The sequence below is a fragment of the Sorex araneus genome, chromosome 5 (assembly GCF_027595985.1).
Source record: "Sorex araneus isolate mSorAra2 chromosome 5, mSorAra2.pri, whole genome shotgun sequence".
NCBI lineage: Eukaryota > Metazoa > Chordata > Mammalia > Eulipotyphla > Soricidae > Sorex > Sorex araneus.
In genome coordinates this window covers 24103667-24125468 of record NC_073306.1, presented here as the reverse complement: position 1 = coordinate 24125468, position 21802 = coordinate 24103667, and the positions used below count along the sequence as shown (strand labels likewise).

The following is a 21802-nucleotide window of genomic DNA, read 5'->3' as shown; positions in this document are numbered from 1 at the left end:
AGTATTAGTTAGGGTAAATCTCTGATTACATGATCTAATGGGATGAATACAAGTAGTTCAGGATCTATGGAAAGCAAATTTGGCAAATGAGAGAACAATCATTAACTACAGAATGGAAATGGAATCTTACTTGGTATGACTTGTCTCTTCAATGAGTGCTAATTAGAGTTATAGTAATGTAAACACTGATAACTGATAGACAAATATTGTGAACATAATGATAAGAGGAGGATGTAGGTGGAGCAGGGGGCATAAGAAAGTTAAATTCCAAGGGCTGGAGAGATAGCAGCCCTTGGAATGTTTGGGTAAGGAATGTTTGCCTTGAGCGTGGCCAACCCCTGTTCAAACCCTGGTACCATATATGATGCCTTGAGCACTGCCAGGAGTATCCCCTCAGCATAGAGCCAGGAGTTAGCCCTGAGCAAAACCAGATGTGGCCCCAAAACAAAATTTTATAAAAAGGAAAATGAAATCCTCTCCTACCAACAGATGATTAAAAATGAAAATCTTGAATTTTTATGGTACACAAAGTATACCTCAATTATCTTTAATCTGAAAAATGTGGTTAGTAAAACAGGAGTAGAATGGACAGAGTATTGACAAATAAGGCAGAGAACACTGGAAGAAGTGGCTCAATAACACGCCGTTAATTTACAAATAAGGCAGAGAACATTGGAAGAAGTGGCTCAATAACACGCTGTTATTACCATAAAAGGTTTGAGGAAAAACAACTCAAGGCTTTAATGCTGTGAAGGAAAGGAAGGGGGAGTGGGGTGGAGTGGATGAGGAGAAGCCTCTGGTGGACCCAATGGGATGAGACAAGGAAACGGAAGAAGCTCAAGAGCCTAAGTCAGTCACCCCAGGCTGAGGGGGCCTGGCTGCTGGGGAGGGGGACACTGAGCTATTTTATGAAACTGCATCATGGTACATGGGGCGCCTCTCACACAAGACTTCTAGTTCTCCATGGCCAGACACCCCGTCCCCCCACCCCATCTCTACACACACCCCTACCCCAACTGGGTGAAGCCTCACCTGGGCTTGAGGTAGCAGAGTGCTTCTGAGAACTGGTTGGTGAGGAAGAGGTCCAGGGCGATCATGCACTGGTCCAGGGCCTCATGGAGGCTGCTCACAGGTGTCCTGAGGGGAGAGACACTGGGAGTGACCCGCGCCCCCCCCCCCCTCCTGGTCAGAACAAACTTCACAGGCCCCTCTAGGCCTCCTAGGGGCCTCAGATGCCTGTCCCCAGTCACATCAAGTTGTTCATTCCCTACTGGGACACAAGTACTCTCTGGATCCATTCCTGAAGCTGGGGTAGGTGTCACCTGAGAGCTAGTGACAGAGTTTGAGGAGAGGCCCAGGATAGGGGCATTACCTCCCACAAGAGTAAAGGGAGTCTTTGTGGCTCTTCTGACCCATGGGGCTTTGCTGCCCCCTTGGGGGGCACAGCCCACCCACTAATTCCACTAAATCCCTCTCTTCCTCCTCCAGGCCTCTCCTGTGCTCCCCGCCCGCCCCCTGCCTGCACTCTAGAACCCCAAGACACTGTCACAATGGACTGTGGGGGGAAGCCAGCCTGGAAGAGCTGCCCGGGGCTGTTTATGCCCAGAACTACATCCCGAGTGGCTTTTCCCGCGCATCCCGTCTCTCCAGTCCTATGGCTTCTGCAGAGTTCTGGTAACCAAACATGCTTCACTTGACATTCTTTTGCGGTTTTCTGCCACTCCCCCCCATTCATATATAAGCTTCCTGAAGGCAGGGAGTCTTTGCGTTATCCATGCTTAATCCCCGACACTGTTGCACAGTGGGCTTTTGTTCCCCTACAGTTAAATGAATGAGTGAATGAACAATCGAACTAATGGCGTCTAATGCTGGAGAGCAAAATTCTCACCTTTCTGCATCTCAGCTTCTCCATCTGAAAAAGTGAAAGATGAAATGGCCCATCTCACAAGTCCCACCTGAGAAGTCAAGAATATCTCTTCCCAGGCTGCCTCTACCGAGTGAAAGGTTTCTTAAAAGGGCCCATGATCTCTCTGAAAGAGGATCTTTTCTCCAAATGCCAAGTCCCTTTCCACCAAGGCAGCTCCTCCACATTCCCAGTGACACTGAGATCAGCCGATCTTCCCAAGCCAAATCAACCACAATCTATTCCTAAGTGAACTTTGCATTTCCCTAATCCCAAACCATTCACTCCCACTCTGTTGCCACCTTCATAGGTGACACCCATTTTCTGTTTTTGTTTTTGTTTTGCTTTTTGGGTCACACCCGATGATGCACAGGGGTCAATCCTGGCTCTGCGCTCAGGAATTACCCCTAGCGGTGCTCAGGGGACAAAATGGGATGCTGGGAATCGAATCCGGGTCAGCCGCATGCAAGGCAAACGCCCTACCCGCTGTGCTATCACTCCAGCCCCGACACCCATTTTCTGAAGGCAGAAATCTGATAAACTTGCCACATCATTATCTTGTCCCTCATTAGGTCTTATCATTTCTACTTCCTCTACATTTCATTGCCTATAGCTCTGAGCCCAGAGCCCTCCAAGCCATCATCTTTGTTGAGGCGAGGGTGGCTCACTGCTGGTGCTCAGGGATCACTCCTGGCAGTGTGGAGAGACTGAATCCGGGTCGGTTGTGCGCATGGCATGTGCCTTAGCCCCTGTATCATCTCTCCAGGTCTAGATCATCATCTTTACCTAAGTCCAATGGAGGCATTCACCTTACCCCTCTCACCTCCCAACCCTCTCTCTCTTCTTCCATACTTCACATTCTCTTCTTCTATACTTCACATTTCTTTATTCTCTTTGTTGCTATCTCTCCGACTCTACCAGATCTTATAATTTCTGTAGATCTTTCATTGTCTTTATTTTATTTTCTGTTTTGTGTTTGGGTCATATCTGGTGGTACTCAGGACTGACTCCTGGCTCTGCTCTTAGGAATCACTCCAGGTTGTTATGGGGAACCATATGGGGTGCCGGAGATCAAACCCGGTCTGCCACATGCAAGGCAAGCACCCTACCTGCTGTACTATCACTTCAGCCCCCACTACTCTCTTTAGGTCTATCTGATTTTTCTACTTACCCTGTCTACAGAGTTTTTTAATTATTTGCTTCATTTCCTAAAAAGATGACATTTGGTTCTTTTCAAATTTACTAGGTCATCTTAGGCAGTGTTTCGTTTCTTGCTTTATTGAGATTCATCTCTGATTTATTTACACATGTTAAACATAATCTTTAGCCTATATAGTTCTCATAGTTTATATCATCAGTGACTCTTGCAGAAACTGATTTTGCTCTCTCTTGCTTCAGGTGTCCATCATCCAGTAGGGATCTGTTTCCTTGTGTGCATGTTATAGTTTTTCCATAAACTCCTACTGACCCCCAAAAGGATCTGGGGGTGGGAATCTTTTCCTCCAGAGAGAATTTTCATTTATTTTGGTCAGATTCTTTGGCGGTGCTGCTACCCTAAGACTACTGAGACTACTGACATTACTTTTATTTTTTTCTTCAGTTTGGTATTTCCAGTATTACAAAAGTTTTTGTGGATTCAAATTCAGAATCTTGGGCCAGAGAGAGAGAGAGTATAGCAAGTAAGCACTTGCCTTGCAAGTAGCCAACCCAGAGTGATCCCTGTGTACAGAGCCACGAGTAAGTCCTGAGCAGTGCCAGCTGTGGCACAAAAACAAAAATCAGAAGCCAAAAAGATAATAGTTAGGGTACTTGCCTTACATGTGGCTATGCCAGGTTTAACCGTGGCATCTCATATGGCCCCCTGAGCACCACCAAAAGTAATTCCTGAGTGCAGAGCCAGGAGTAAGCCCTGAGCATCACTGGGTGTGGGCCAACAAACAAACCAAAAAATCAAACTCAGAATCTGTATGGAGATGTGCCAATATTATTTTTTCAAGAGCTGTCTGGCTCATGTTGGAGGCTAATCTTCCCCGTGGGCCACAGCCCCCATTCACTAAGGAAGTAACCCTTCAAAAGACCTAGACGCTGGGGCTGGAGCGATAGCACAGTGGGTAGGGCGTTTGCCTTGCACGTGGCCGACCCGGGTTTGATTCCCAGCATCCCATATGGTCCCCTGAGCACTGCCAGGGGTGATTCCTGAGTGCAGAGCCAGGAGTAAGCCCTGAGCATCGCCAGGTGTGACCCAAAAAAAAAGCAAAAAAAAAGAAAGACCTAGACGCCTGTGGTGGCAAGGGGCTAGGATCTATCCTTCACGTGGTGGACAGTGGAGATTTTGTACTCCAACACTGATGAGATTGTTGAAACCCGATGCCAGGTTTGGGAATCTGGAAACACCCGAGGTTCCTGGGGCTTGTTTCCTTTCCTGCTTCCAGGCTTGAAGACATTTCTGCTGTTTCTGTGGGACTCAAGAATATCTTGTGTGTGTGTGTGTGTGTGTGTGTGTGTGTGTGTGTTTGTGTGTGTGACGGGGGTGGGCTGGGGAGAGGGGATAGACATACTACCTGGCGGTGCTCAGGGCTTACTCCTGGTTCTGTGCTCAAAGATCAGACCTGGCACGAGGAGGTGGGGAGGGGAGCATATGGGTTGCCAGGGATTGAACCCAGGTCAACCACATCAAGGCAAACACCCTACCCGCTGTACTATTGCTCCAGCTCAAAAATGCCTTTTTTTAAAAAAAAAAAATGGAATCACCTTAAGATTCACAGTTACAAAGTTGTTCATGATTGGGTTTCAGTCATACAGTACTCCAATACTCATCCCTTCACCAGTGTATGTTTCCTGCCACCAATGTCCTCAGTTTCCCTCTTTCATCTCCCCACCCTCTGCAGCCTGTCTCAATGAAAGATCTCTCCTTCCTCTCTCTCTCTCTCTCTGTCTTTCTCTCTCTCTCCTATTTTCCTTTTTGACACTGTGGTTTGCAATGTTGTTACTGAAAGGTTATCATGTACATCCTTTTACCTCCTTTCAGCATTCAGTCCTTGTCCAGAGTGATCATTTCCATTATCAGTGTCACAGTGGTCCCTTCTCTGCACACCCCCCAACTTGTGGCAAGCTTCCTACCATGCACCAGTCTTCTTGGTGCTCGTCTGTACTGTCTTTGGGTATTATTCTCATACTCTGCTTTTTTATATCCTGCAAATGAGTGCAATCATCAAGGATGTCTTTTAAAGGGCTCTGTGGAAATCTATCCAACCTCTCAGTATATATTGTAAGGGAGAATTTTTTATTTTGAATCACTGACCATTTCATTTCCAGAAGGGAGAATGTTGGAAGCATCATTTCCTCTAGACCAAACCTGTTGTTACAGCAACTTACCTGACCCTGTCACTTTTGAACTTAAACTCTTTCACCAGCTTCCCATGATTCTTAGGGAAAATACCATGTTCATTTTGGTGGCCAAAAAGCTCCCCTGGAAGCAGTCCCCATCTCTCTGAGAAGCAGGGCAGTGCTTCCTCTGCCAGTGACTTAGCCTCGGACTGATGCTAGGTCCATTCAGCTCTGCCAGAAGGGAGTGAGCAACTACTTCCCAGACATTCAGTAGTGCCCACGAGCCCTATGAAGTGGGGTTAGCACCCCCACATATGAGGAGACAAAAGCACAGAGAAGAAGTGACCCAGCCAAACTAGAGGCCCCCCATGGGCAGTCACTGAGTTATGTTTCAGTGTTCCCGGCACCAACTCAGCTCCAGGGAAGCAAGTCCTGACTTAGCCTATCCCTGAACAATCCCAGAACACTTCTTTTTTTTGGGGGGGCCACATCTAGTGGTGCTCTGGGCTTACTCATGGCCCTGTGCTCCAGGATGGAACGGGGCCCAGCCTCAGCAAGATCCGTAACCCCTATGCTAACTCTCTGGTCCCCAACTGCTATTTTTGCACACACCCCATGTCTACTGATTCCACCTCCCACCAAGGAAGAGGCTCAGTGGCCTTGGTCTCCTGGAGAGAAAGATGCACAGAGATACCGGCAGCTCAGAGACGTATCTCCCCACCCTCGAGCTGGTTCCCAGCTTCCCTACCAGATAACTAACTCAGCTCAAACTCCAGAGACCCTATTAGACCCAGACCTGGGCCTGCTGGGGGGAGGTTTACAGCCCACAGAGCCACAGGTCCAGGCAGCACCGGTGAGAGCCAGAACCGCCAGGGCTATGATCTTGACAAGAAGCAGGGGTAGAGGAGGCTCAGAAGTGGGGAGTGAGGCTCAAAGACGCATCTGGAAAGGGTGACACTGAATTGAGGACCAAGTAGAGAAAGGAGGGCCAGAGGGGCAAAGTGATGGGCACAGGCAGAGGAGGGTCCATGGTGGGGCGGGGGGAGAGACATGTGCCAGGGGCAGGGCTGCAAGACAGAAGTACTCGAAGGCAACCTTCCTGTCCTTACTAAATTGAGGACTGTTCTTTCACACAATCCTCCCCCGCATCCAAGAGGCAGGTGCTGTTATTTGCATTGTTATTTGACAGACAGCGAAGCTAGGAGCTAGTTTCTTCTCCCCCAGCGCCTGGAAGAAGACAGCAATTGTTTTCAGCAAAAGCCATTGCACCAAACCTTCCCCTGATGGAGCTTCTGCTTCTCTGCAGGCTTCCAGGCCTTTCTGCTCCCGGTTAACTTCCTGAACAAGCTGATAGCTGAGAGTTATTGGTAGTCTCTCTTCTGTGTCTTGGGGAAACTGAGGCAGAATGCAGGGTACTGAGCTGGGCAGTAGTGGGAGCAGGACCAAGGAACAAAGTCAGGAGCTTTGACATAGGAGGGTTTGAGACTGTCACAGAAGGGAGCTAGCTGGTGGGAGGACTGTCAGGTAGCGTGGAGTCACCCCTTTCCTCTTCCTTCCTCTTGAATTGAAGGACACTTTGAAACCTGCATACACAGGTTCATAAAACCACTACCACTGAGGGAGTTATCAGCTCAGGGATCCCTGGAACCCACAAAGAAAGACTACCTACCGACCCTTGGCACTAGCCAACTAATGCCCTCCTCACGCCTTGCTTAATAAAAAACCCACCCTAAAATACAGGCTAGCACATCTTCATTAGCCTCTAGACGCTTGTGAGATCTGCACGGGAGTGCTCTCCTTCCTATAAACCCTGTTTCAGCCTGATTCTCCTCCTGAACTCAGTTTCTTCTGTTCCCCAGCCCATCCGCAGACCTTAAACTTCCACTTCCCTGGGTAGTCTGCCGCTATCTGAGCGCCTGATGGGCAGAAATCAGTGGAACTGGAGGACGTTCCGTGGTCCCTGGGGATCTACCCTGACCACAGTCAGGGCTGAGGTGTAGGGCAGGGAGGCAGGACAGTGAAACAGGCAGCACGGTGCAGTCAGGGCTAGGCCAGAACCCCCATCCCCTCCTCGGGTGGAACCTCAGGTCCTAGAGAGAGACACCTGTCCAGAGGACATCTGCCCCATCCTACTTTCTAAACTGCAAATAGGACTGAGACTCTGCCTCCTTAGCAGCATGAAGCAGTGGGCTGGGACAGCGGCAGCTCAGCAAGAACTTACTGAGAAACTCCTTCCCCACTGAGCCTCAGTCTCCCCGTGATAAATAGGGGAGGCCAGCAGCGGCCCCAGAGGGTTGTCATGATGTGCGATGGGGGACACAGCAAGGAGGACTCCGGAATGTCTGTGACTGCTATTTTTTCTTAAGACCATGCATTTCCATCATTTATCAAGCAGCACTGCTTTAAAAGGACCTGAACTCATTCTGTGACTGGGAGCACTCTCCCGTCCCGCGGGGCAGCCCAGAGCAGCACGGCTCCCGGGACCGGACACCTATGCAACAATATTCAGTTTGAGGGGCAAGACTCTGGGGACCCCTTCAATGCCCATCAAGAAAATGACTAAGTAAATAGGAGCTCTTCCTTGGGGGCACAGCACACAAGCATCAGGGCAACCAACTGGAGCTGCAAGGACCTAGAGGCTGACTGGCAGCCTCCTGCAGGGGAGTGAGAAAAAGCCAACTCCCTGATTCACGAGGCTCCCTCCACACAAAAGTGTCAACGAGCAAAAGCACATCTTTGACAAACACACACCAGCAGAAGAACAAAAGCTCAAGGGCAATGTGAAGACCAAACCTCACAGTGGTCACCATCATGAGCGGGAGGGAGGAGGTGGGGTCTACAGTAGCTGCAGGGGTGCCTGTCTGTCAGGTTTATTTCTAATAAGGCCATGAGTTGAATGGAGCAAGCTGTTCTCCTCTGGAAAGGCCCGGTGGGTGGCAAAGGCGAGGATTTTATTACTCCATTTTTCTGAAGGCTTCAGTGATTTCACAAGTTTTCAAAGGGATTCAAACTTGTCTTTTGTCCAATGCCCACATTCTCAGGTGGGGCCCTGTGTAGTGCAGATGGAGTGAGTGCAAGCAGGTCACCTTGTCTTGCTTGGCGCAGCTTCGCAAGTGGCTCTGATCAGGGGTGGACAGGTCTGAGCGGGACCTAGGGCCTCACAGAGGCAGCACATGTGCTGTGGGGCTAGAGGTGGGCAGGCACGGCTGACTGTGCCAGGAGGGACGGCTGTGGAACCTGAAACTCGTGGGTGGGAATCCTGCTCCCCACCAGCCTTCTCTCCAGGAAACTACTGCTCTGAGTCTCACGCCTGCCCGCAGAGACGCATCCTGCTCCAGATGGACAAAGACTCCGGCCCACAGCAGGAAGGGAAAAGCCAGGCTGGGCCCCGCTTCCAAAGGACACTGAGCAGCACTCCAGCGTCCAGGCTGGGAAGTCTAAGCAAGATGCCCCAGGGCCCAGGACCTAGGATGAAGCGTCCTCTAAGTCCCTGACCTGGGGGCAACCACCAGCTGTTTGAAGGCCAGCAGCTGACCGCTGGCATGAGCCTTGTCACCTCCCTGCTCCTGTCCCTTGGTAAATATTGTTCCTGGTGGTGAGTCTCCGGGCAGGGGGTGGGGCCCTGCTGCTCACCTGCCTGGATCCCCACCCAGCAACTTCCTGGCATCTGGCTCCCAGCAGTGCTCCAGGCCCCACCTGCCCCCACACGCACTGACTGGGGTGGCCAGGCCTTAGCTTCTGTTGCTGTTCGGGCAGTTCGGGGGCCCTACAGCGTTCCTCAGTGGGGGCGAGGGAAGGCAGGCGAGCCACGTCCAAAGTGACAACACCCATAGTTCATGGTTCCCGGACCCCGCGTGCAGGGCCAGAGCCTTTTAGCTCCCCTAAACATCCTTCCTGAAACTGAGGCATTGAGACCCTTGGCTCCTGCACCACATTAGGCAAAGCCGGGTCCGAATTCCCGCCCATCTCTCACCTCCCGGGACATCCAGGGGCAAGTCACCGCGGAGACCTGCCTCAGTTTCCTCATCTGTAACGGAGACGACCGCAACACCCCCGCCCCCCGCACTCCCCTTCCCCCTCCCCCCACACAGGTGTAGACGCCGCAGCGGAGGGAGGAGGTTCCGAACCCGGCCGTCACTGCAGTTTCGGGACAAAGTTGGGGCGCGGCGGGGCCCCGGGGCCGGCCCCCGCAGCCCCCGCCCGCCCGGCGCCCGCCGCGCCCTGAGGCCGGGCGGGGTGGGCGCGCGGAAGCCGCAGTGCGGGCCGCGGGCGGGGGGCGCGGAGGTCCCCACCCGCCGCCCCGCGCCCCCCGTCCCCGCCGCACTTACCCCGCGGGCTGCGCGCCGGGGGCGCCGGCCGAGCTCATGGCCGAGGCGCGGGCAGCGGCCCCGCAGCGAGCACGGCCCAGGTGCAGGCGGAACCGCGCCGGGCGCCGAGCAGGGGCCGAGAGGGGCCGAGCCGGGCCGGGCGGCGCGGCCAGGAGGGGCGCGCCGGGGGCGGGGACGGGGCCGGGCCGCGCCGAGGGCCCCCCACCCCCACGCCGCCGGGCCCCGAGGTGGCCGGCCCGGCCCCGCACAGCCCCTCCGCGGCGGGCGCAGAAAGTTCTGCCAGACCTGCGGCCCACCTGGCTTCCTCCCCGGCACCGGCTCTGCGGCGGCCCCCACCTGAGCACCGCACCCCGCATCCTCTGGGCTTGGGAGGGGACGTTGTGCGGAGGAGACGGGGCTCCCCGCCGGGCCACGGGCCGGCTGGGGTCCTCATCTCTCCCCCTTGCCCGCGGAGGGCTCCGGAGCCAGAGCTGGAGCCGAAGGGTTTAGCTGACCAGCGGTCCACACTCGCTCCGTCCACTGAGCCCCCATCAAGGGAAAACAGACGAAAAGAAGGGAAGCCGAGTTTTTGAGAGGTGCTCGAGGCCACTCACCTAAAGGCAAGCTGGCAGAATGCAGCCCTCCAGATTTCAAGGAACATTCTGCCCCCCCCCCCCCGCCCCCTCGGTCCCCTTCCCGCCTCCCACCCTCACCCCCATCCCAATCTAGGCTGCTACACCGGGATGACTCTTAACAATCCCCAGATGTCCACCTTGTGCCAAGTTCTGAGCGGGGACGTGGGCCAGGACTTAAGCCCACCTGGTCTTTTGGCAGAAAGCGTCCCTGGCCCACGAAGAGTTAACTAGCCAGATGCTCTTAACCATGACTCATCAGAGCACACGGCTGCCATTAGAGCTGTCCCTTCCCCAAGGCAGGGGACAGGAGGCAGGACGCCAGGGCCCTGGATCAGCCCCGAGCTCCAGGATGTCAAAGAGGAAAAGGAGGAGCCTGCAGGAGCCTGGTGCAAGGAGGGTTGGACTAGGTCCTGAGGACCCAGGCACAGAGGGCCAGGAGACAGTGGGGGAGGGGAGCCACTGTTCCAAGCTGAACAGGAAAGAGGGTTCCCCTGTCCTGTGTGCACAGACGCAAGTCCCTCCGTTCATCCTCCCCGGGGAAGGTCCATCCCAGCGCAGCTTCAACATTGCAGGCTGCAGGAACCCAGATCCGGGAGAGTGCAGAGGAACCTGGAAAAGTGGGGAGAAGCCCGTCTTGGGGTTTCTCTTATTTACACACAATGAATTTGTGGAGAGGGAGCCCTGGCTGGGTGAGGAGCAGGCTGCGAGCTCAGAGACCAGCAAAGACAGCTGGCACTAGAGAGCTGGCGGGTGCAAAGTGGGTAGAGGATCTGGCTGATGAGCCGGGGAGGGGGGGCACCCTACTACATGCTGTCTGCTTCCAGTACTCTAGACTCTGCAGATGCTGCATTTGCCACCTGGGGCACACCTTCCTCCCTTCTTCATTAGGCCAGAGCTTTGCATCAAAAAGATTATTTTTGTTTTGCTTTTTTGGCTGGGAGAGGGTGTTGGGTTCTATGCCGCAGCGCTCAGGGTTTAACCCTGGCCCTGTGCTCAGGGATTACTCTTGACCATGCACAGGGGACCATAATGCCATGTTGGGGATCGGTGCAAGGCAAGTACCTTAACCCCTATTCTACCTCTCTGGCCTAGTGTTAAATTTTAATTTTAAAAAGTTTTGCTTTTGTTTCTGTGCCACACCTGACTGCGATTAGGGCTTACTCCTGTCTCTTTGCTCAAGGATCACTCCGGGACCATATGTGGCGTCAGGAGTTTCACCCAGGTCAGCTCCCTGCAAGGCAAGTGCCTAAACCCCTCTTGCAAGGCAAGTGCACTCTCCATGGCCTGATGTGTTTTTCTTTTAAAAAAATTATTTTTTAATTTTATTTTGGGTTTTGGGCCACACCTAGCACTCACTGAATGGGGGATGGAGTGAGTGAGGCTGGTGTGGTCTCTGGGGCACTTCCGAACAGGGCGCCTCAGAGACATCTCAGTGTCTCTGCTTGTGGAGCCAGCAAACTCCAGCACGGGGTGTGGCTCTTGAGCATTTCTCTTCGCTGGTTTATATCAATGACTGATACTCATACTTTCCATATGCTGCGCACGCCAAGTGTCTAACCTGGGTTCTCTCTCATTTTAAAGTTTTTGTTTCTGGCTACCTGCAGTGGTGCACAGGGTCTACTTCTGGCTCAGTGCTCCGGTGTCACTACAGAGACCATGCGGTGCCAGAGATCAGACCAGGGGCTTGTACATGCTGAGCATCACTCCAGCCTTTGCCCCATCTCCCTGGCCCCAGATGATCTCATTCAATGCTCACTTTGGAAGCAGAAATAATACTTCAAAGGTGAGAGTGAGGATCTGGACCCCATATACATGAACGCCCGGCCCGGAGCCCAGCTGTGGCACATGCTGCTAACGCCCTCCCCTCCCCCACCCCGGCCTGAGCCACTCCTGAGTCAGAACACAGAGTGACTGCCCCTCAGTGGGATCCACCCAGGAGCCCTGGCCAGCCCCAACCCTGGAGAGCCTGTGAGTCACCATTATTTCCACTTCCCAAGGCAGGTGACCTTGCTCAGGTGGCTGCCCACTCCCATCCTGAGCTGACAGTTGGGACCAGGGGCACCCGGGTCTGGAGCGCTTCCCGCCACCAGGGCACTGTTTCCTGGTGCTCTGTGCTGGGAGCTGCCGGGAGATTGCTTGCCTCTCTTCTCCTCATTAAGGGTCTGCGGGCCTCCGGGGGCTGTTTTCACCTATCCTGTGTCTCAGTTTTTGTTTCTGGCTACATGCACTGGTGCACAGGATCTACTCCTAATTAATGGGGCCCCTTGTACATATGTTTGGTGAAATTGCTTCTGAGTGCTCTGGAAAGTTCCACAGGTGGGAACGCGGAGGCCAGGACCAAGGGTGACATGGACTTGACCCTGGGTCTTGCACCCTGCAAGAAAAGCCTGGAGCTGAGAAGCTGCAGACACTTCCCTTTCCTCCTCATACAGCTGCTGGCCAGGCTGCCTCCCTGGGCCTCAGTGTCTGCACCTAGTAAACCTGAGGCAACAGTCTTAGCCTCTGGGGCATTTCTCAGGAGAGTCCTCCCCCTTCATCTTTCGCAGTCCCTCCCCTAGGCCTTTCCCTGGGGAAGTGCCCCATCTCAGTCTCTAACAGTCTGGGACTCTCTCAGATACCAGTCCTTGCCACCCAGCTGAGCTGGTGACTTGTAAACAGGCCCCTGATGAGGACTGTGACTGTCCCCATCCTTAACCATCCATTGCCTGGTGAGGGGCCTCTCAGGGGAACTAGTTCTGCTTTTTGGATGCCTCTGGATGTGGCCCCTGCTAGCTATGGGGTCCTGGAAAAAGTGAATGCTCCCCACTGGCCTTCAAATTCCCTCTCCCCCCAAAGGTGATGGGGAGAGGAGCCCCTTTTGGGGAGCTGAGCTCTTTTCTGGAACTGACAAGGCTGGTCCTCCCTCACTAAGGAAGCTTGAAGGACCAAGGACAGTTCTGACTGAGGAAAGAGGTAGGTCTTAGAAATGAAGGCCAGGAGCCCTAATCCTCAGTAGAAAGCTTGTGACTATGTTGGGAAGGAGGTTAGATCAGAAAAGGACCCACAATGACAATGATAGTGAGAAGTGATCACTCCGGACAAGAAATGAGTGCTGAAAAGAGGTACACACGATGCCCTTTAGGTAAGGAGGCAACCTGGGTGGCAGAGGGAAACTGGGGATACTGGTGGAGGGAAGGGGTAAAGGGATGGGTGTCTGAACATTGTATAACCTGAAAATCATGAACAACTTTGGAACTTTGTATCTCATGGTGATGCAATCAATTAAAAATTAAAAAATATAAACATTGAAAGATGATTTAAATAACACACCAAAAAAGGGAAGGAAGGAAGAAAGAAAGAAAGAAGAAAGAAAGAAAGAAAGAAAGAAAGAAAGAAAGAAAGAAAGAAAGAAAGAAAGAAAGAAAGAAAGAAAGAAAGAAAAGAAAGAAAGAAAGAGAAAAGATGGATGTAGGTTTGGGACCAAGGAGATGGTTCTGGAGTCCAAGCTTTGTGGGAGTGGGGGCTGCATTTAGATCTCAGAACCACATGGTCCCCAGAACACCACCAGGCATGTCCCTGAGCACTACTGGGTATGGGTCCCCAAACAAATAAAACAGTAACAAAAATAGGCTGGCTCTCTTGAGGTCACATTGGGTGGCTGTACACAGGGGAGCAAAAGCTGCTCCAGAAAGATCTGGTTGGACTCACGCTACCATGTCCTCGCTGTGCCCCTTTGAGCATAGAGCAGGCTCACAAGCCAGTGCTCATACCACTGCTCTGGCATCCTGGGTACTTGGCTCCATCTCTAAGATGACAGTGGCACCCACCTTATGGGGTGGGTGCAAGGGTTAAAGAGGCAACAGCAGAAGGCCCTTGGAACAGGGCTTATATTTCCTGCAGGAAGAACAGGATTCTCCAAGAACCCCAGCGAGCCCCGAAGCCAGGCAAGGCTGTCTAGAAAAGAGTGAGTTCCCCTAAGCTGTGCGCCTGGTCCTGGCCAGGGCCCTGAGGACAAAGAAGCATCCATTTGACTCCTACTATAAGCCTTCAAGGCAGATGTGCCCTCCCAACCCGAGGCCATGGGAGTAGAAAGTGGCACAGCTGGAATTAAAGACGGAGTCTAAGAAAGTCGCCGGGTCGTGTCTGGGCAGCCAAGAACCACAGACAAATCTTTGTTCCTCATGAAAGTTTTCAACCTGAATATTCCTCTGGATAAGTGAGGAAATAAATGACATGAAATTGCTGGGGGACCTGAGGCCTCTCCGGAGGCCCTCACGGAGCCTCTAGAGAATTTCTGGACCTGGGTTCAAGCCACTGTCTCCTGACGGGCTTCTCTGCTCCTCCCCTGCCCCGTGTACTGTCCTGCACCCAGCGCCAGCCCACCTGTCACCCTCTGCCCCAAACCTGTGCCAGCTGCCCGGTGTTCCACGCTGCCTCTCTTTGCTCTTAGCCACACCAGCCTCTGGGCCCTTCTGCAACGGGTCCTGGTGCTCCCAGCCTCAGGCCCTTTGACCCTGCCATCCCCTTTGCTAGGAATGCACTTCACACACTCACTCCTTTCGGGACATGTTCCCCTTGAACCCTCCTCCAGAGTCTTCCCTGGCCAACCTATTGAAAACAGAAGGCTCGCTGCCCTCCTCCCAGCTTCTTACCTTCAGCCCTTTGCTCCAAATCACTTGCTAACATCTTCATATTTCTCTTTCTCATTGATTGTATCTTCCTTTAAATTCTACCTTCCACAATGGCAGGGTTTTTTTTCCCCTTTCAACTGTGCTCTCTGTAGAATGTCTTAATGGCTCCTGCCAAAATAGAACAATCTTCACACTGTTTCCTATATGAAGACTTTTATGTAAACATGTTCAGCAGTTCTTCATAACAGACAATACGAAATATGTGATTTCAGTTGTGTTTTGGGACGGGGACTGGGGTTTGGGATGGAAACATCCCGAATTTGGTGGTGGGAAGGTGTAATGGTGGTGGGATTGGTATTTGACTATTAATGTAATCAAACATTGTGAACTAACTTATAAAATTAAAAAATTTTAAAGAATAAAAAAATAATAATAATTTAAAAGAGTAATGTGAAGTTCATGCCCAATTCAATCAGCTTAATCAATGGCTGGATAAGTATCAGTGCTCCTACATTCTAAAAAAAATTCTGCCGGCTTCCACTCAATGTTGGTCATCAGCTGGAGTTTTCTAGAAGGTGGGTAAATGTTTTTTTTTTTTAATTTAGAGTATAAAATGAAATTATACTCCTTGTATGAAAAGGACATTCCCGATGTCGTCAATGCATTTAGGAGACAGCAGGAACCCTTGATTCCCAGCTGTGGGAGAGGAGTAGGGATGCTGGAGTGGATGGTGGGAGGAGATAGCCAGGGTTGGCGGAGGGCAGGGAGTTATTCTACAGAACTTGCAGCTGTTCCACATCCCTCAGGCAGCAGCCAGGCCAGTTGGAGGAGGGTCTTAGTGCAGAGGCTGTGCACTGACCCGGGGGATGGCCTCCCTCTTGGACCTGCCTGGTCTGTGCTCAGGGACAATGTGGAGTATGCCCCTTGGGTGCTAAAATCCCCACCCACATTCTCTGGGAAAGACAGCAGGGTGGCCTTTAGCCTGAGACTCTGGTTTTCTATGTGAGAGAGAGAGGCAGATACAGGGAGAAGGGTCTCCATGGGAGGGTTCAGGAGAAGGGGCTCTGTGGGACTGGGTCTCCCAGAGTGCTTTTGTTTTGATTTGATTTTTGAGGCCATTCTGGATAGTGCTCGGGGCTTACTCCTGGCTCTCGTGTGCTCAGAGGCTTACTCCTGTGCTCAGAGGTCACTCTGGGCAGTGTTAAGGAGACCATATGCAGAGCCGGGGATGGAACCTTGCTCGGCTGCATGCCAGGCAAGTGCCCTACCCGCTGCACTATCTGGCCCCCAGATTATTCTCTGTGAGGCAGACCAGGGAGGCTGCAGCAGGGCAAACTCTTGGCAGGGAAAATGGAGTCCAAATGGCTGTCTGGCTTGGCTTCCTGGACAGAGCACCCAGGGTCTGATGCCCTCAGCTAATTATCCAGCTGCTGGCTATGAAGGAAACTAGTCGGAGAGTGGGGTAAGCAGTAGGCTACAGCCCCACTGTCCACCTGGAGGCCTTGAGAGGGAGAAAGAATGTTTGGAAGTGGATTGATAGAAACTTCCCAGGGCCAAGGGATGTGGCTCAGCGGCAGAGCATTTATCTCACATGTGGAAGGTCCAGATCAACCTCTGCACTGCAAAAGTGAAAAAGAGAAAGAGCAATTCCTCCTCTCCGGGAAGGTGCATGGAGACAGACACAGGCTCTGGGAACTGAGGTTCCACAGGAGGATGCCCCCGGGGATGGCTGAGAGGTTTGGAGATAGATTTTGAGATCAGCGAAACTTTCTGTTACTCATTTCTCATGTCTTACATCACAGCCTGGGCCTAGCCAACTGCTGAGGAATTAGGCAGTTCCAATCTGGGTCCTTCATGGGGTTTATTTCAAGTCCATATTGATGCTACAGCGCCACCAGTTATGAGCACTTGATTCTAGAGAATTTCTCCTTCCCACTTCTCTAGTCCCATTGACTGATTGGAAGGAGTGTCCTCTTATTGACCCCACCTCTCAGGGCACCGGGAGTGGCTGAAGTAAGTCAATGGGAATATTTCCCAGGGTTTTATCAAACCAGAGCTGCTAGAGAAGCCCTTTCCCCTACTGGCCTGGGAGACTGTGAGAAGAATCAGGAATGGCCTTTGGATGACTCGGCCACTGCCAGGCCCTCCATGTCCAGTTCCTGCTGCCCTTAACCACCATCCTGTGAGGCAAGTCCTAAGAGGGCCCTCACGATACAGATCAGGAAAGAGAGGTCAAGCACCCTCTCCAACCAAGGTCCCACCGCCAGAAAGTCCCCAAATCAGAATGCCAAGTCAGCCCCCAGAATCCTTCTCCTGCTATCTCAGAGTTCAGGGACTCAGTGCAAGCCACGGTGAGCCAAGCCATGTCTGTCTGCGCTGTGTGGAGGGACAGGTGGCACAAACAGAGCAGGGAACTGGCCACAGAAGGAAACTTGCAGACATCCTCAGGGTCCCAAGTAACTTAGTGACAGATCTGAAGATATTTCAGGAAATGTGGCATGTGGGCAGAATAGAAATTTTAGTCTAATGAATCTATTTCCCACTGATTCCAAGAGACGTCCTCAGACAAAAACCCTTCCCGAGTCAGAATCCTTCCCTAGTGGCCAAGTAGGGGCCAAGCGTCCTCTAGGTTTCCATGAACCAGTTTGCAGGGGAAGATCTAGAGGTCCCAGCGCCTCCCCCACCATAGCGCCCGTGGCAGGAGGGAAGGTCAGGCTCCTGGGAACCGAAGGTTCAGTTTGAAATTTGAACTCAAATGCCTCACTCTGCAGGAGTTGAGCTCTCACAGAGGTGAAAACCCAGCCCTGGTCTGAGTCACATTAAGTCACAAGGAGGCGCCCCACAGCTGTCCGAGGGCTCAGTAGGAATTCTGCACACATTAGCCCAGAGGCCTCAACCTCTTTACTGGGACGCTCCATTCTCGGGGAGTCTCTCTCCCCCCGAGCACTGCTAATATTTTTCTCCTACGCCAGAGCTAGAACTGTGGCTCAAGTGGCAGAGCACATGCCCTGCAGTGCTGCAGGATCACTGCTACCCCCTGGCCCCTTAAGCATAGCAGGGTATAGCTCTGGTGAGCCTTGAAAACTGTCAGGGCCTAGCACCGCTCAGTATTGACAACACATGGTACCCTCTCCCTCCTCCTCCCAGCCAAACAGAAGCAACCTGGCTGTCTAAACTCCCCTTTGCTCGTGCTGCTGTCTCCCTTGGAGCTGCGTGACAGTGGCTTTGGGCGGGTAGATGCTGATCTCCGTGGAAATGGCATCATTTCCCCTCTCTTGCCAGTTCCTGGTACCCAGTCCAGGTGCCTGGAATCCCAAGATTCCTCCTGAGCTGGCAGAACCCCTGCTGCTTGCTGCAGATACCTGGGTCACCAGTATCGCTTGCCATCCCTGATGACGATGAGGAGAGATTCCCACACACAGGTCAGTGTGTGCAGATGGTGAGACCCCAGCAAGTTGCCGTCACACAAAATATGTGCTAGCACTGTGGTCAGGCATGCGGCCCCCAGACCAGCATGTGTGTGAACACTACAGCAAAAGTAAGTGACCTCCAGTGGGCACTGCAGCCGAGTCTGTGAGCCCGGCAAGCACCACAGCCAAGGGCATGAGTCACCCCTGGTTCCTGCAACAACTTCAACAGAGAGAAGGGCCGGCAGAGACAGAGAGAATTCCTGGGATTTGTGTCTGGCCAGTTTGGGCAGAAGCATGAAGGATCTGACAACCCCTCACATAGCCACCGAAGGCCTCTGCGTGGCCAGCGCCTCTGTCCCTGTGTCATGGGAATCTGGTCTCACCTCCCAGTCACTTCTCAGTTCTTCTTAGGTTCTCCTCTTCCCTACCCTAATTTTCCCATCAGACCCCACCACCATCCGTGCTGAGTCTCCAGCCTCCCTGCCTCCTGCCACGCTGACACCAATGGCCACGAACACATCTGGGGACACATCTGGGACAGAAGGAGCACGGTGTCTCCAGGACTACCCAATATGGCCACACCCCCAGTCCAGCCGGGGATGATGCTCACCCTCTTCAGGAACCCTCTTCCCAGCTCGTCCTGGGAAGCCCGTTCTGTGCTGCCCCTCAGACATGGGGAGGGAGTCTGTCCCTCTTCATGCGTCCTGGGAGGCAGGAAGGGTGCCACTGACCCAGCGTAGAAATCACCTGCCAAATTCTCTCCATGGGTCCTCATTAGGGACAACTCCCCTCTCTAGCATCAAATGCCCTGTTTGTGGGAGCCTGAGGCCTCCCCCGAGAGCCCCAGCGCTCTGTTCCTCACGCACTCTCAGCCTTTGACCTGAGCTGCCTGCACTGCCATGGAAACTCTGGGCACAGCTGACTCACCCTGCTTTAATACGAACACAGCCCCCGTCTCTGGTGTTGACTCATTCTCCCTCCTTTTCAGCTTTCCCACCAGAACATGGTCTGGTGAGAGCAGAGAGCTGTGTCTCTGAACACCTCTGCAGGGGCCAGTGCAGTGCCTGACCGGAGAGCCGAGAGGGAGGCCTCGATGCTGGAGTACCGCGCCCTGAGCCTGCCTGAAGGGTGGGCCAGACAGGCCTCTCAGAGGCCACTGAAGCTGGCATCTTCCAGAGCGAATGCCAGGCATGAAGGTGGGTGGGCATTCTGGGCACAGGAGTCCCAGAGCCGGGGCAGAGGTGAGGATAGGACAGAGCCTGCTGGTGCTGCAGACCAGGGCCAGCATCAGAGCGATGCTGCTTAGGTTACAGTCTCTCTCCTCAAAGCCTTCAACTCTAATCCTAGGTAATCCCGAGCCACAAAGTCAGGGTTTCTAAGCAGAAAAATGACGTCTGGTCTGTGCTTTCGAAAAGACCAGGTGGGGGCTGGAGAGATAGTACGGTGGGTAAGGAACTTGCCTTGCAGCGTGCTGACCAAGGTTTGACTCCCGACACCCCAGAGTGTCCCCCCAAGTGCTACCTGGAATAATCCCTGGACACAGAGCCAGGAACACAGGTAGGTGTGGCCCCAAAACCAAAATAAAAAATAATCAGTCTGAAGGATGTAAGTTGTTTTTTGGGGGCTACACCTGGTGGCAGAGCTCAGGAGGACATCGTGTGATGGGGATCCAAACAAGGTCATCCACATGCAAGATTTATCCTGTACAATCTCTGGACCTTGAAGAGACACAGGGAGGGAGGTGACTGGGCAAATCTGGTCCGACTTCAGGAGTTCAGAGAGATGAGTAGCTCTGAGACACCCACGGGAGATAAAATCAGGAGGACGAGGAGGCTGGGGTGGAGCTTTGAGGGAGGGCGGTGAAAGGATGACTCCCAGGTTCTGATCTTGGGCAACTGGGTGGATGACTGAGTTGGGGACACACAGGAAGTGAAACAGGTTTGGGAGTAAAAAATATGGAGTTTGATGTGGGATTTCAAGAATCTGAGGTGTGGGCCTGAGAGATAGCACAAAGGGTAGGGCATTGGCCTTGCACGTGGCCGACGTGGTTTCCATCCCTGACATCCCAGAGCACCTTCAGGAGTGATTCCCGAGGGCAGAGCCAGGGGTAACCTCTGAGCGTCGCCATACACGCCCCCTCCCCCACACACCCCGGAAGAATCTGAGGTGCTCATAGGACAGGCAGATGGAGATAGTAATTTGGGGGGATAAACTTTAAGTATAGACACGCAAAGAAACTGGGGGGCAAGGTCAGAAGGGAGGCCCACTCCCTTCCCTATGGAAACATCTGGAGGTCCCAGCTCAATCAGGGTTGATCAGGAGCTTGGGGGTCCTGGATCCTGGGCTGCGCCTCTGCTCGCTCAAGGCGGGAGGTCCCGGGGCTGGGGCTCGCGTGGGATGGCGCTGGGCTGCACTCCCCGCGGGGCGCCCGTCCCTCAGCCCCCCAGCGCCCCCCGGCCTGCTACCTGCGCTGGCTTCTCCGGAACGCAGCTCGCTTCCAGGCGGTGAGGAAGGCCATGGGCGCGAGCGGCGGCGGCGGCGGCGGCGGCGGCGGCGGCGGCGGCGCGGGCTCCTGCGGCGGCAGCACCTGGACCCGCGCGCGGAGGGCGGCCCCGCGCTCCTCCCTGCGCTCCTCCCCGCGCTCCTCCCCGCCCTCCCCGCAGGAGCATCGCAGACCGCAGTCAGGACGGGCGCAGGGAGAAACTGAGGCCGAGGGGCTTGTCCAGGGTCGCCCCGAGGCAGGGCTGTGCAAGGGCCCGGCTTCCGCGGGAGCAGGGGCCGAGGCCCGCATCGCTGCCCCTTGCCCAACTCTCAACCTGCCCTGCAGGGCGGGCAGGGGACAGAAGGCGCCGCGGCCAGCTGTCCTGTCACGTGCGCTTCAACTTGTCCTTTTCAGTCTCTAGGGACATTAGAAGGTTCAGTTCTGCCACAGGGAGCACCCAGGGCTCCGAGGGGGTCCCAGAAAGGCCGGCAGGGTCCGGAGAGGATGACCCCCAGTCCTTGGGGACTCCTCTCAGTGGGAGGGAGGCTAGGGGTGACCCCCGGGCGGGCAAGGACGCTACAGGTGTGGTGGGCTGGTCTCTGTGCTGGGACTGGGGACACAGGCTCCGTCTAACAACCAGAGCCAGCCCTGAAGGCAGGTGCTCTGCAGATTTCGGTTTCACCATAACGCAGGCAGTCCCCCTTCTCGGGGTGGGATTAAGGCCCGCTGACTGACACTCCTGGGGCCAAGCTGAGGAGCCGGGTCTCATGGGTAGCCAGGTCTGCGGGCCCTGCCTAGGGTCCAAAAGTGGACTGAGCACCGAGTGGAAGGTCTGGGTGAAGCCCCCAGGGATCATGTGAGAAGCTTCTCTCACATTTCCCGGAAGCCAGGGCAGAAAATGTGACCTTTCCCCTTTTCTCTGATGTGCCCTGGTCTTGGCAGATCAACACAGCCGAGAATGTTGTCGGCCAGACCTTCCAGATCTGGTAATTCCAGTTACAGGCCACCCAGGGCTCAAACCCTTCTCTGGCCACAGGGCCTTGACCACCGTGGGAACACTAGCTGGCTTCCGATGGCCAACTTTCCCAGACTAAATCCCAGTGATGATTAAAATCCCATCCAGCTCAG

General features: G+C 53.7%; 1 protein-coding gene across 7 annotated transcripts in view; it reads right to left on the bottom strand.

Moving 5' to 3' along the window:
* Window positions 1–20789, bottom strand: part of TTC39A (tetratricopeptide repeat domain 39A) — a 48148-nt gene extending 27359 nt beyond the window's left edge. For 2 of the 7 annotated variants that reach the window (XM_055140862.1, XM_055140868.1), the window contains exons 1-2: window positions 20658–20789; window positions 1033–1137 (exon numbers count right to left, since the gene is read on the bottom strand). In XM_055140862.1, the coding sequence (XP_054996837.1) occupies window positions 1033–1137; window positions 20658–20710 (158 nt within the window). In that variant the 5' untranslated portion in view covers window positions 20711–20789. Of the gene's footprint in view, window positions 1–1032; window positions 1138–9558; window positions 9681–9894; window positions 10035–10151; window positions 10169–10356; window positions 10475–20657 lie in introns of those variants that run through there. The other 5 variants (XM_055140861.1, XM_055140867.1, XM_055140864.1 and 2 more) reach the window with 5 other exon arrangements.
* Window positions 20790–21802: the final 1013 nt, after the last annotated feature.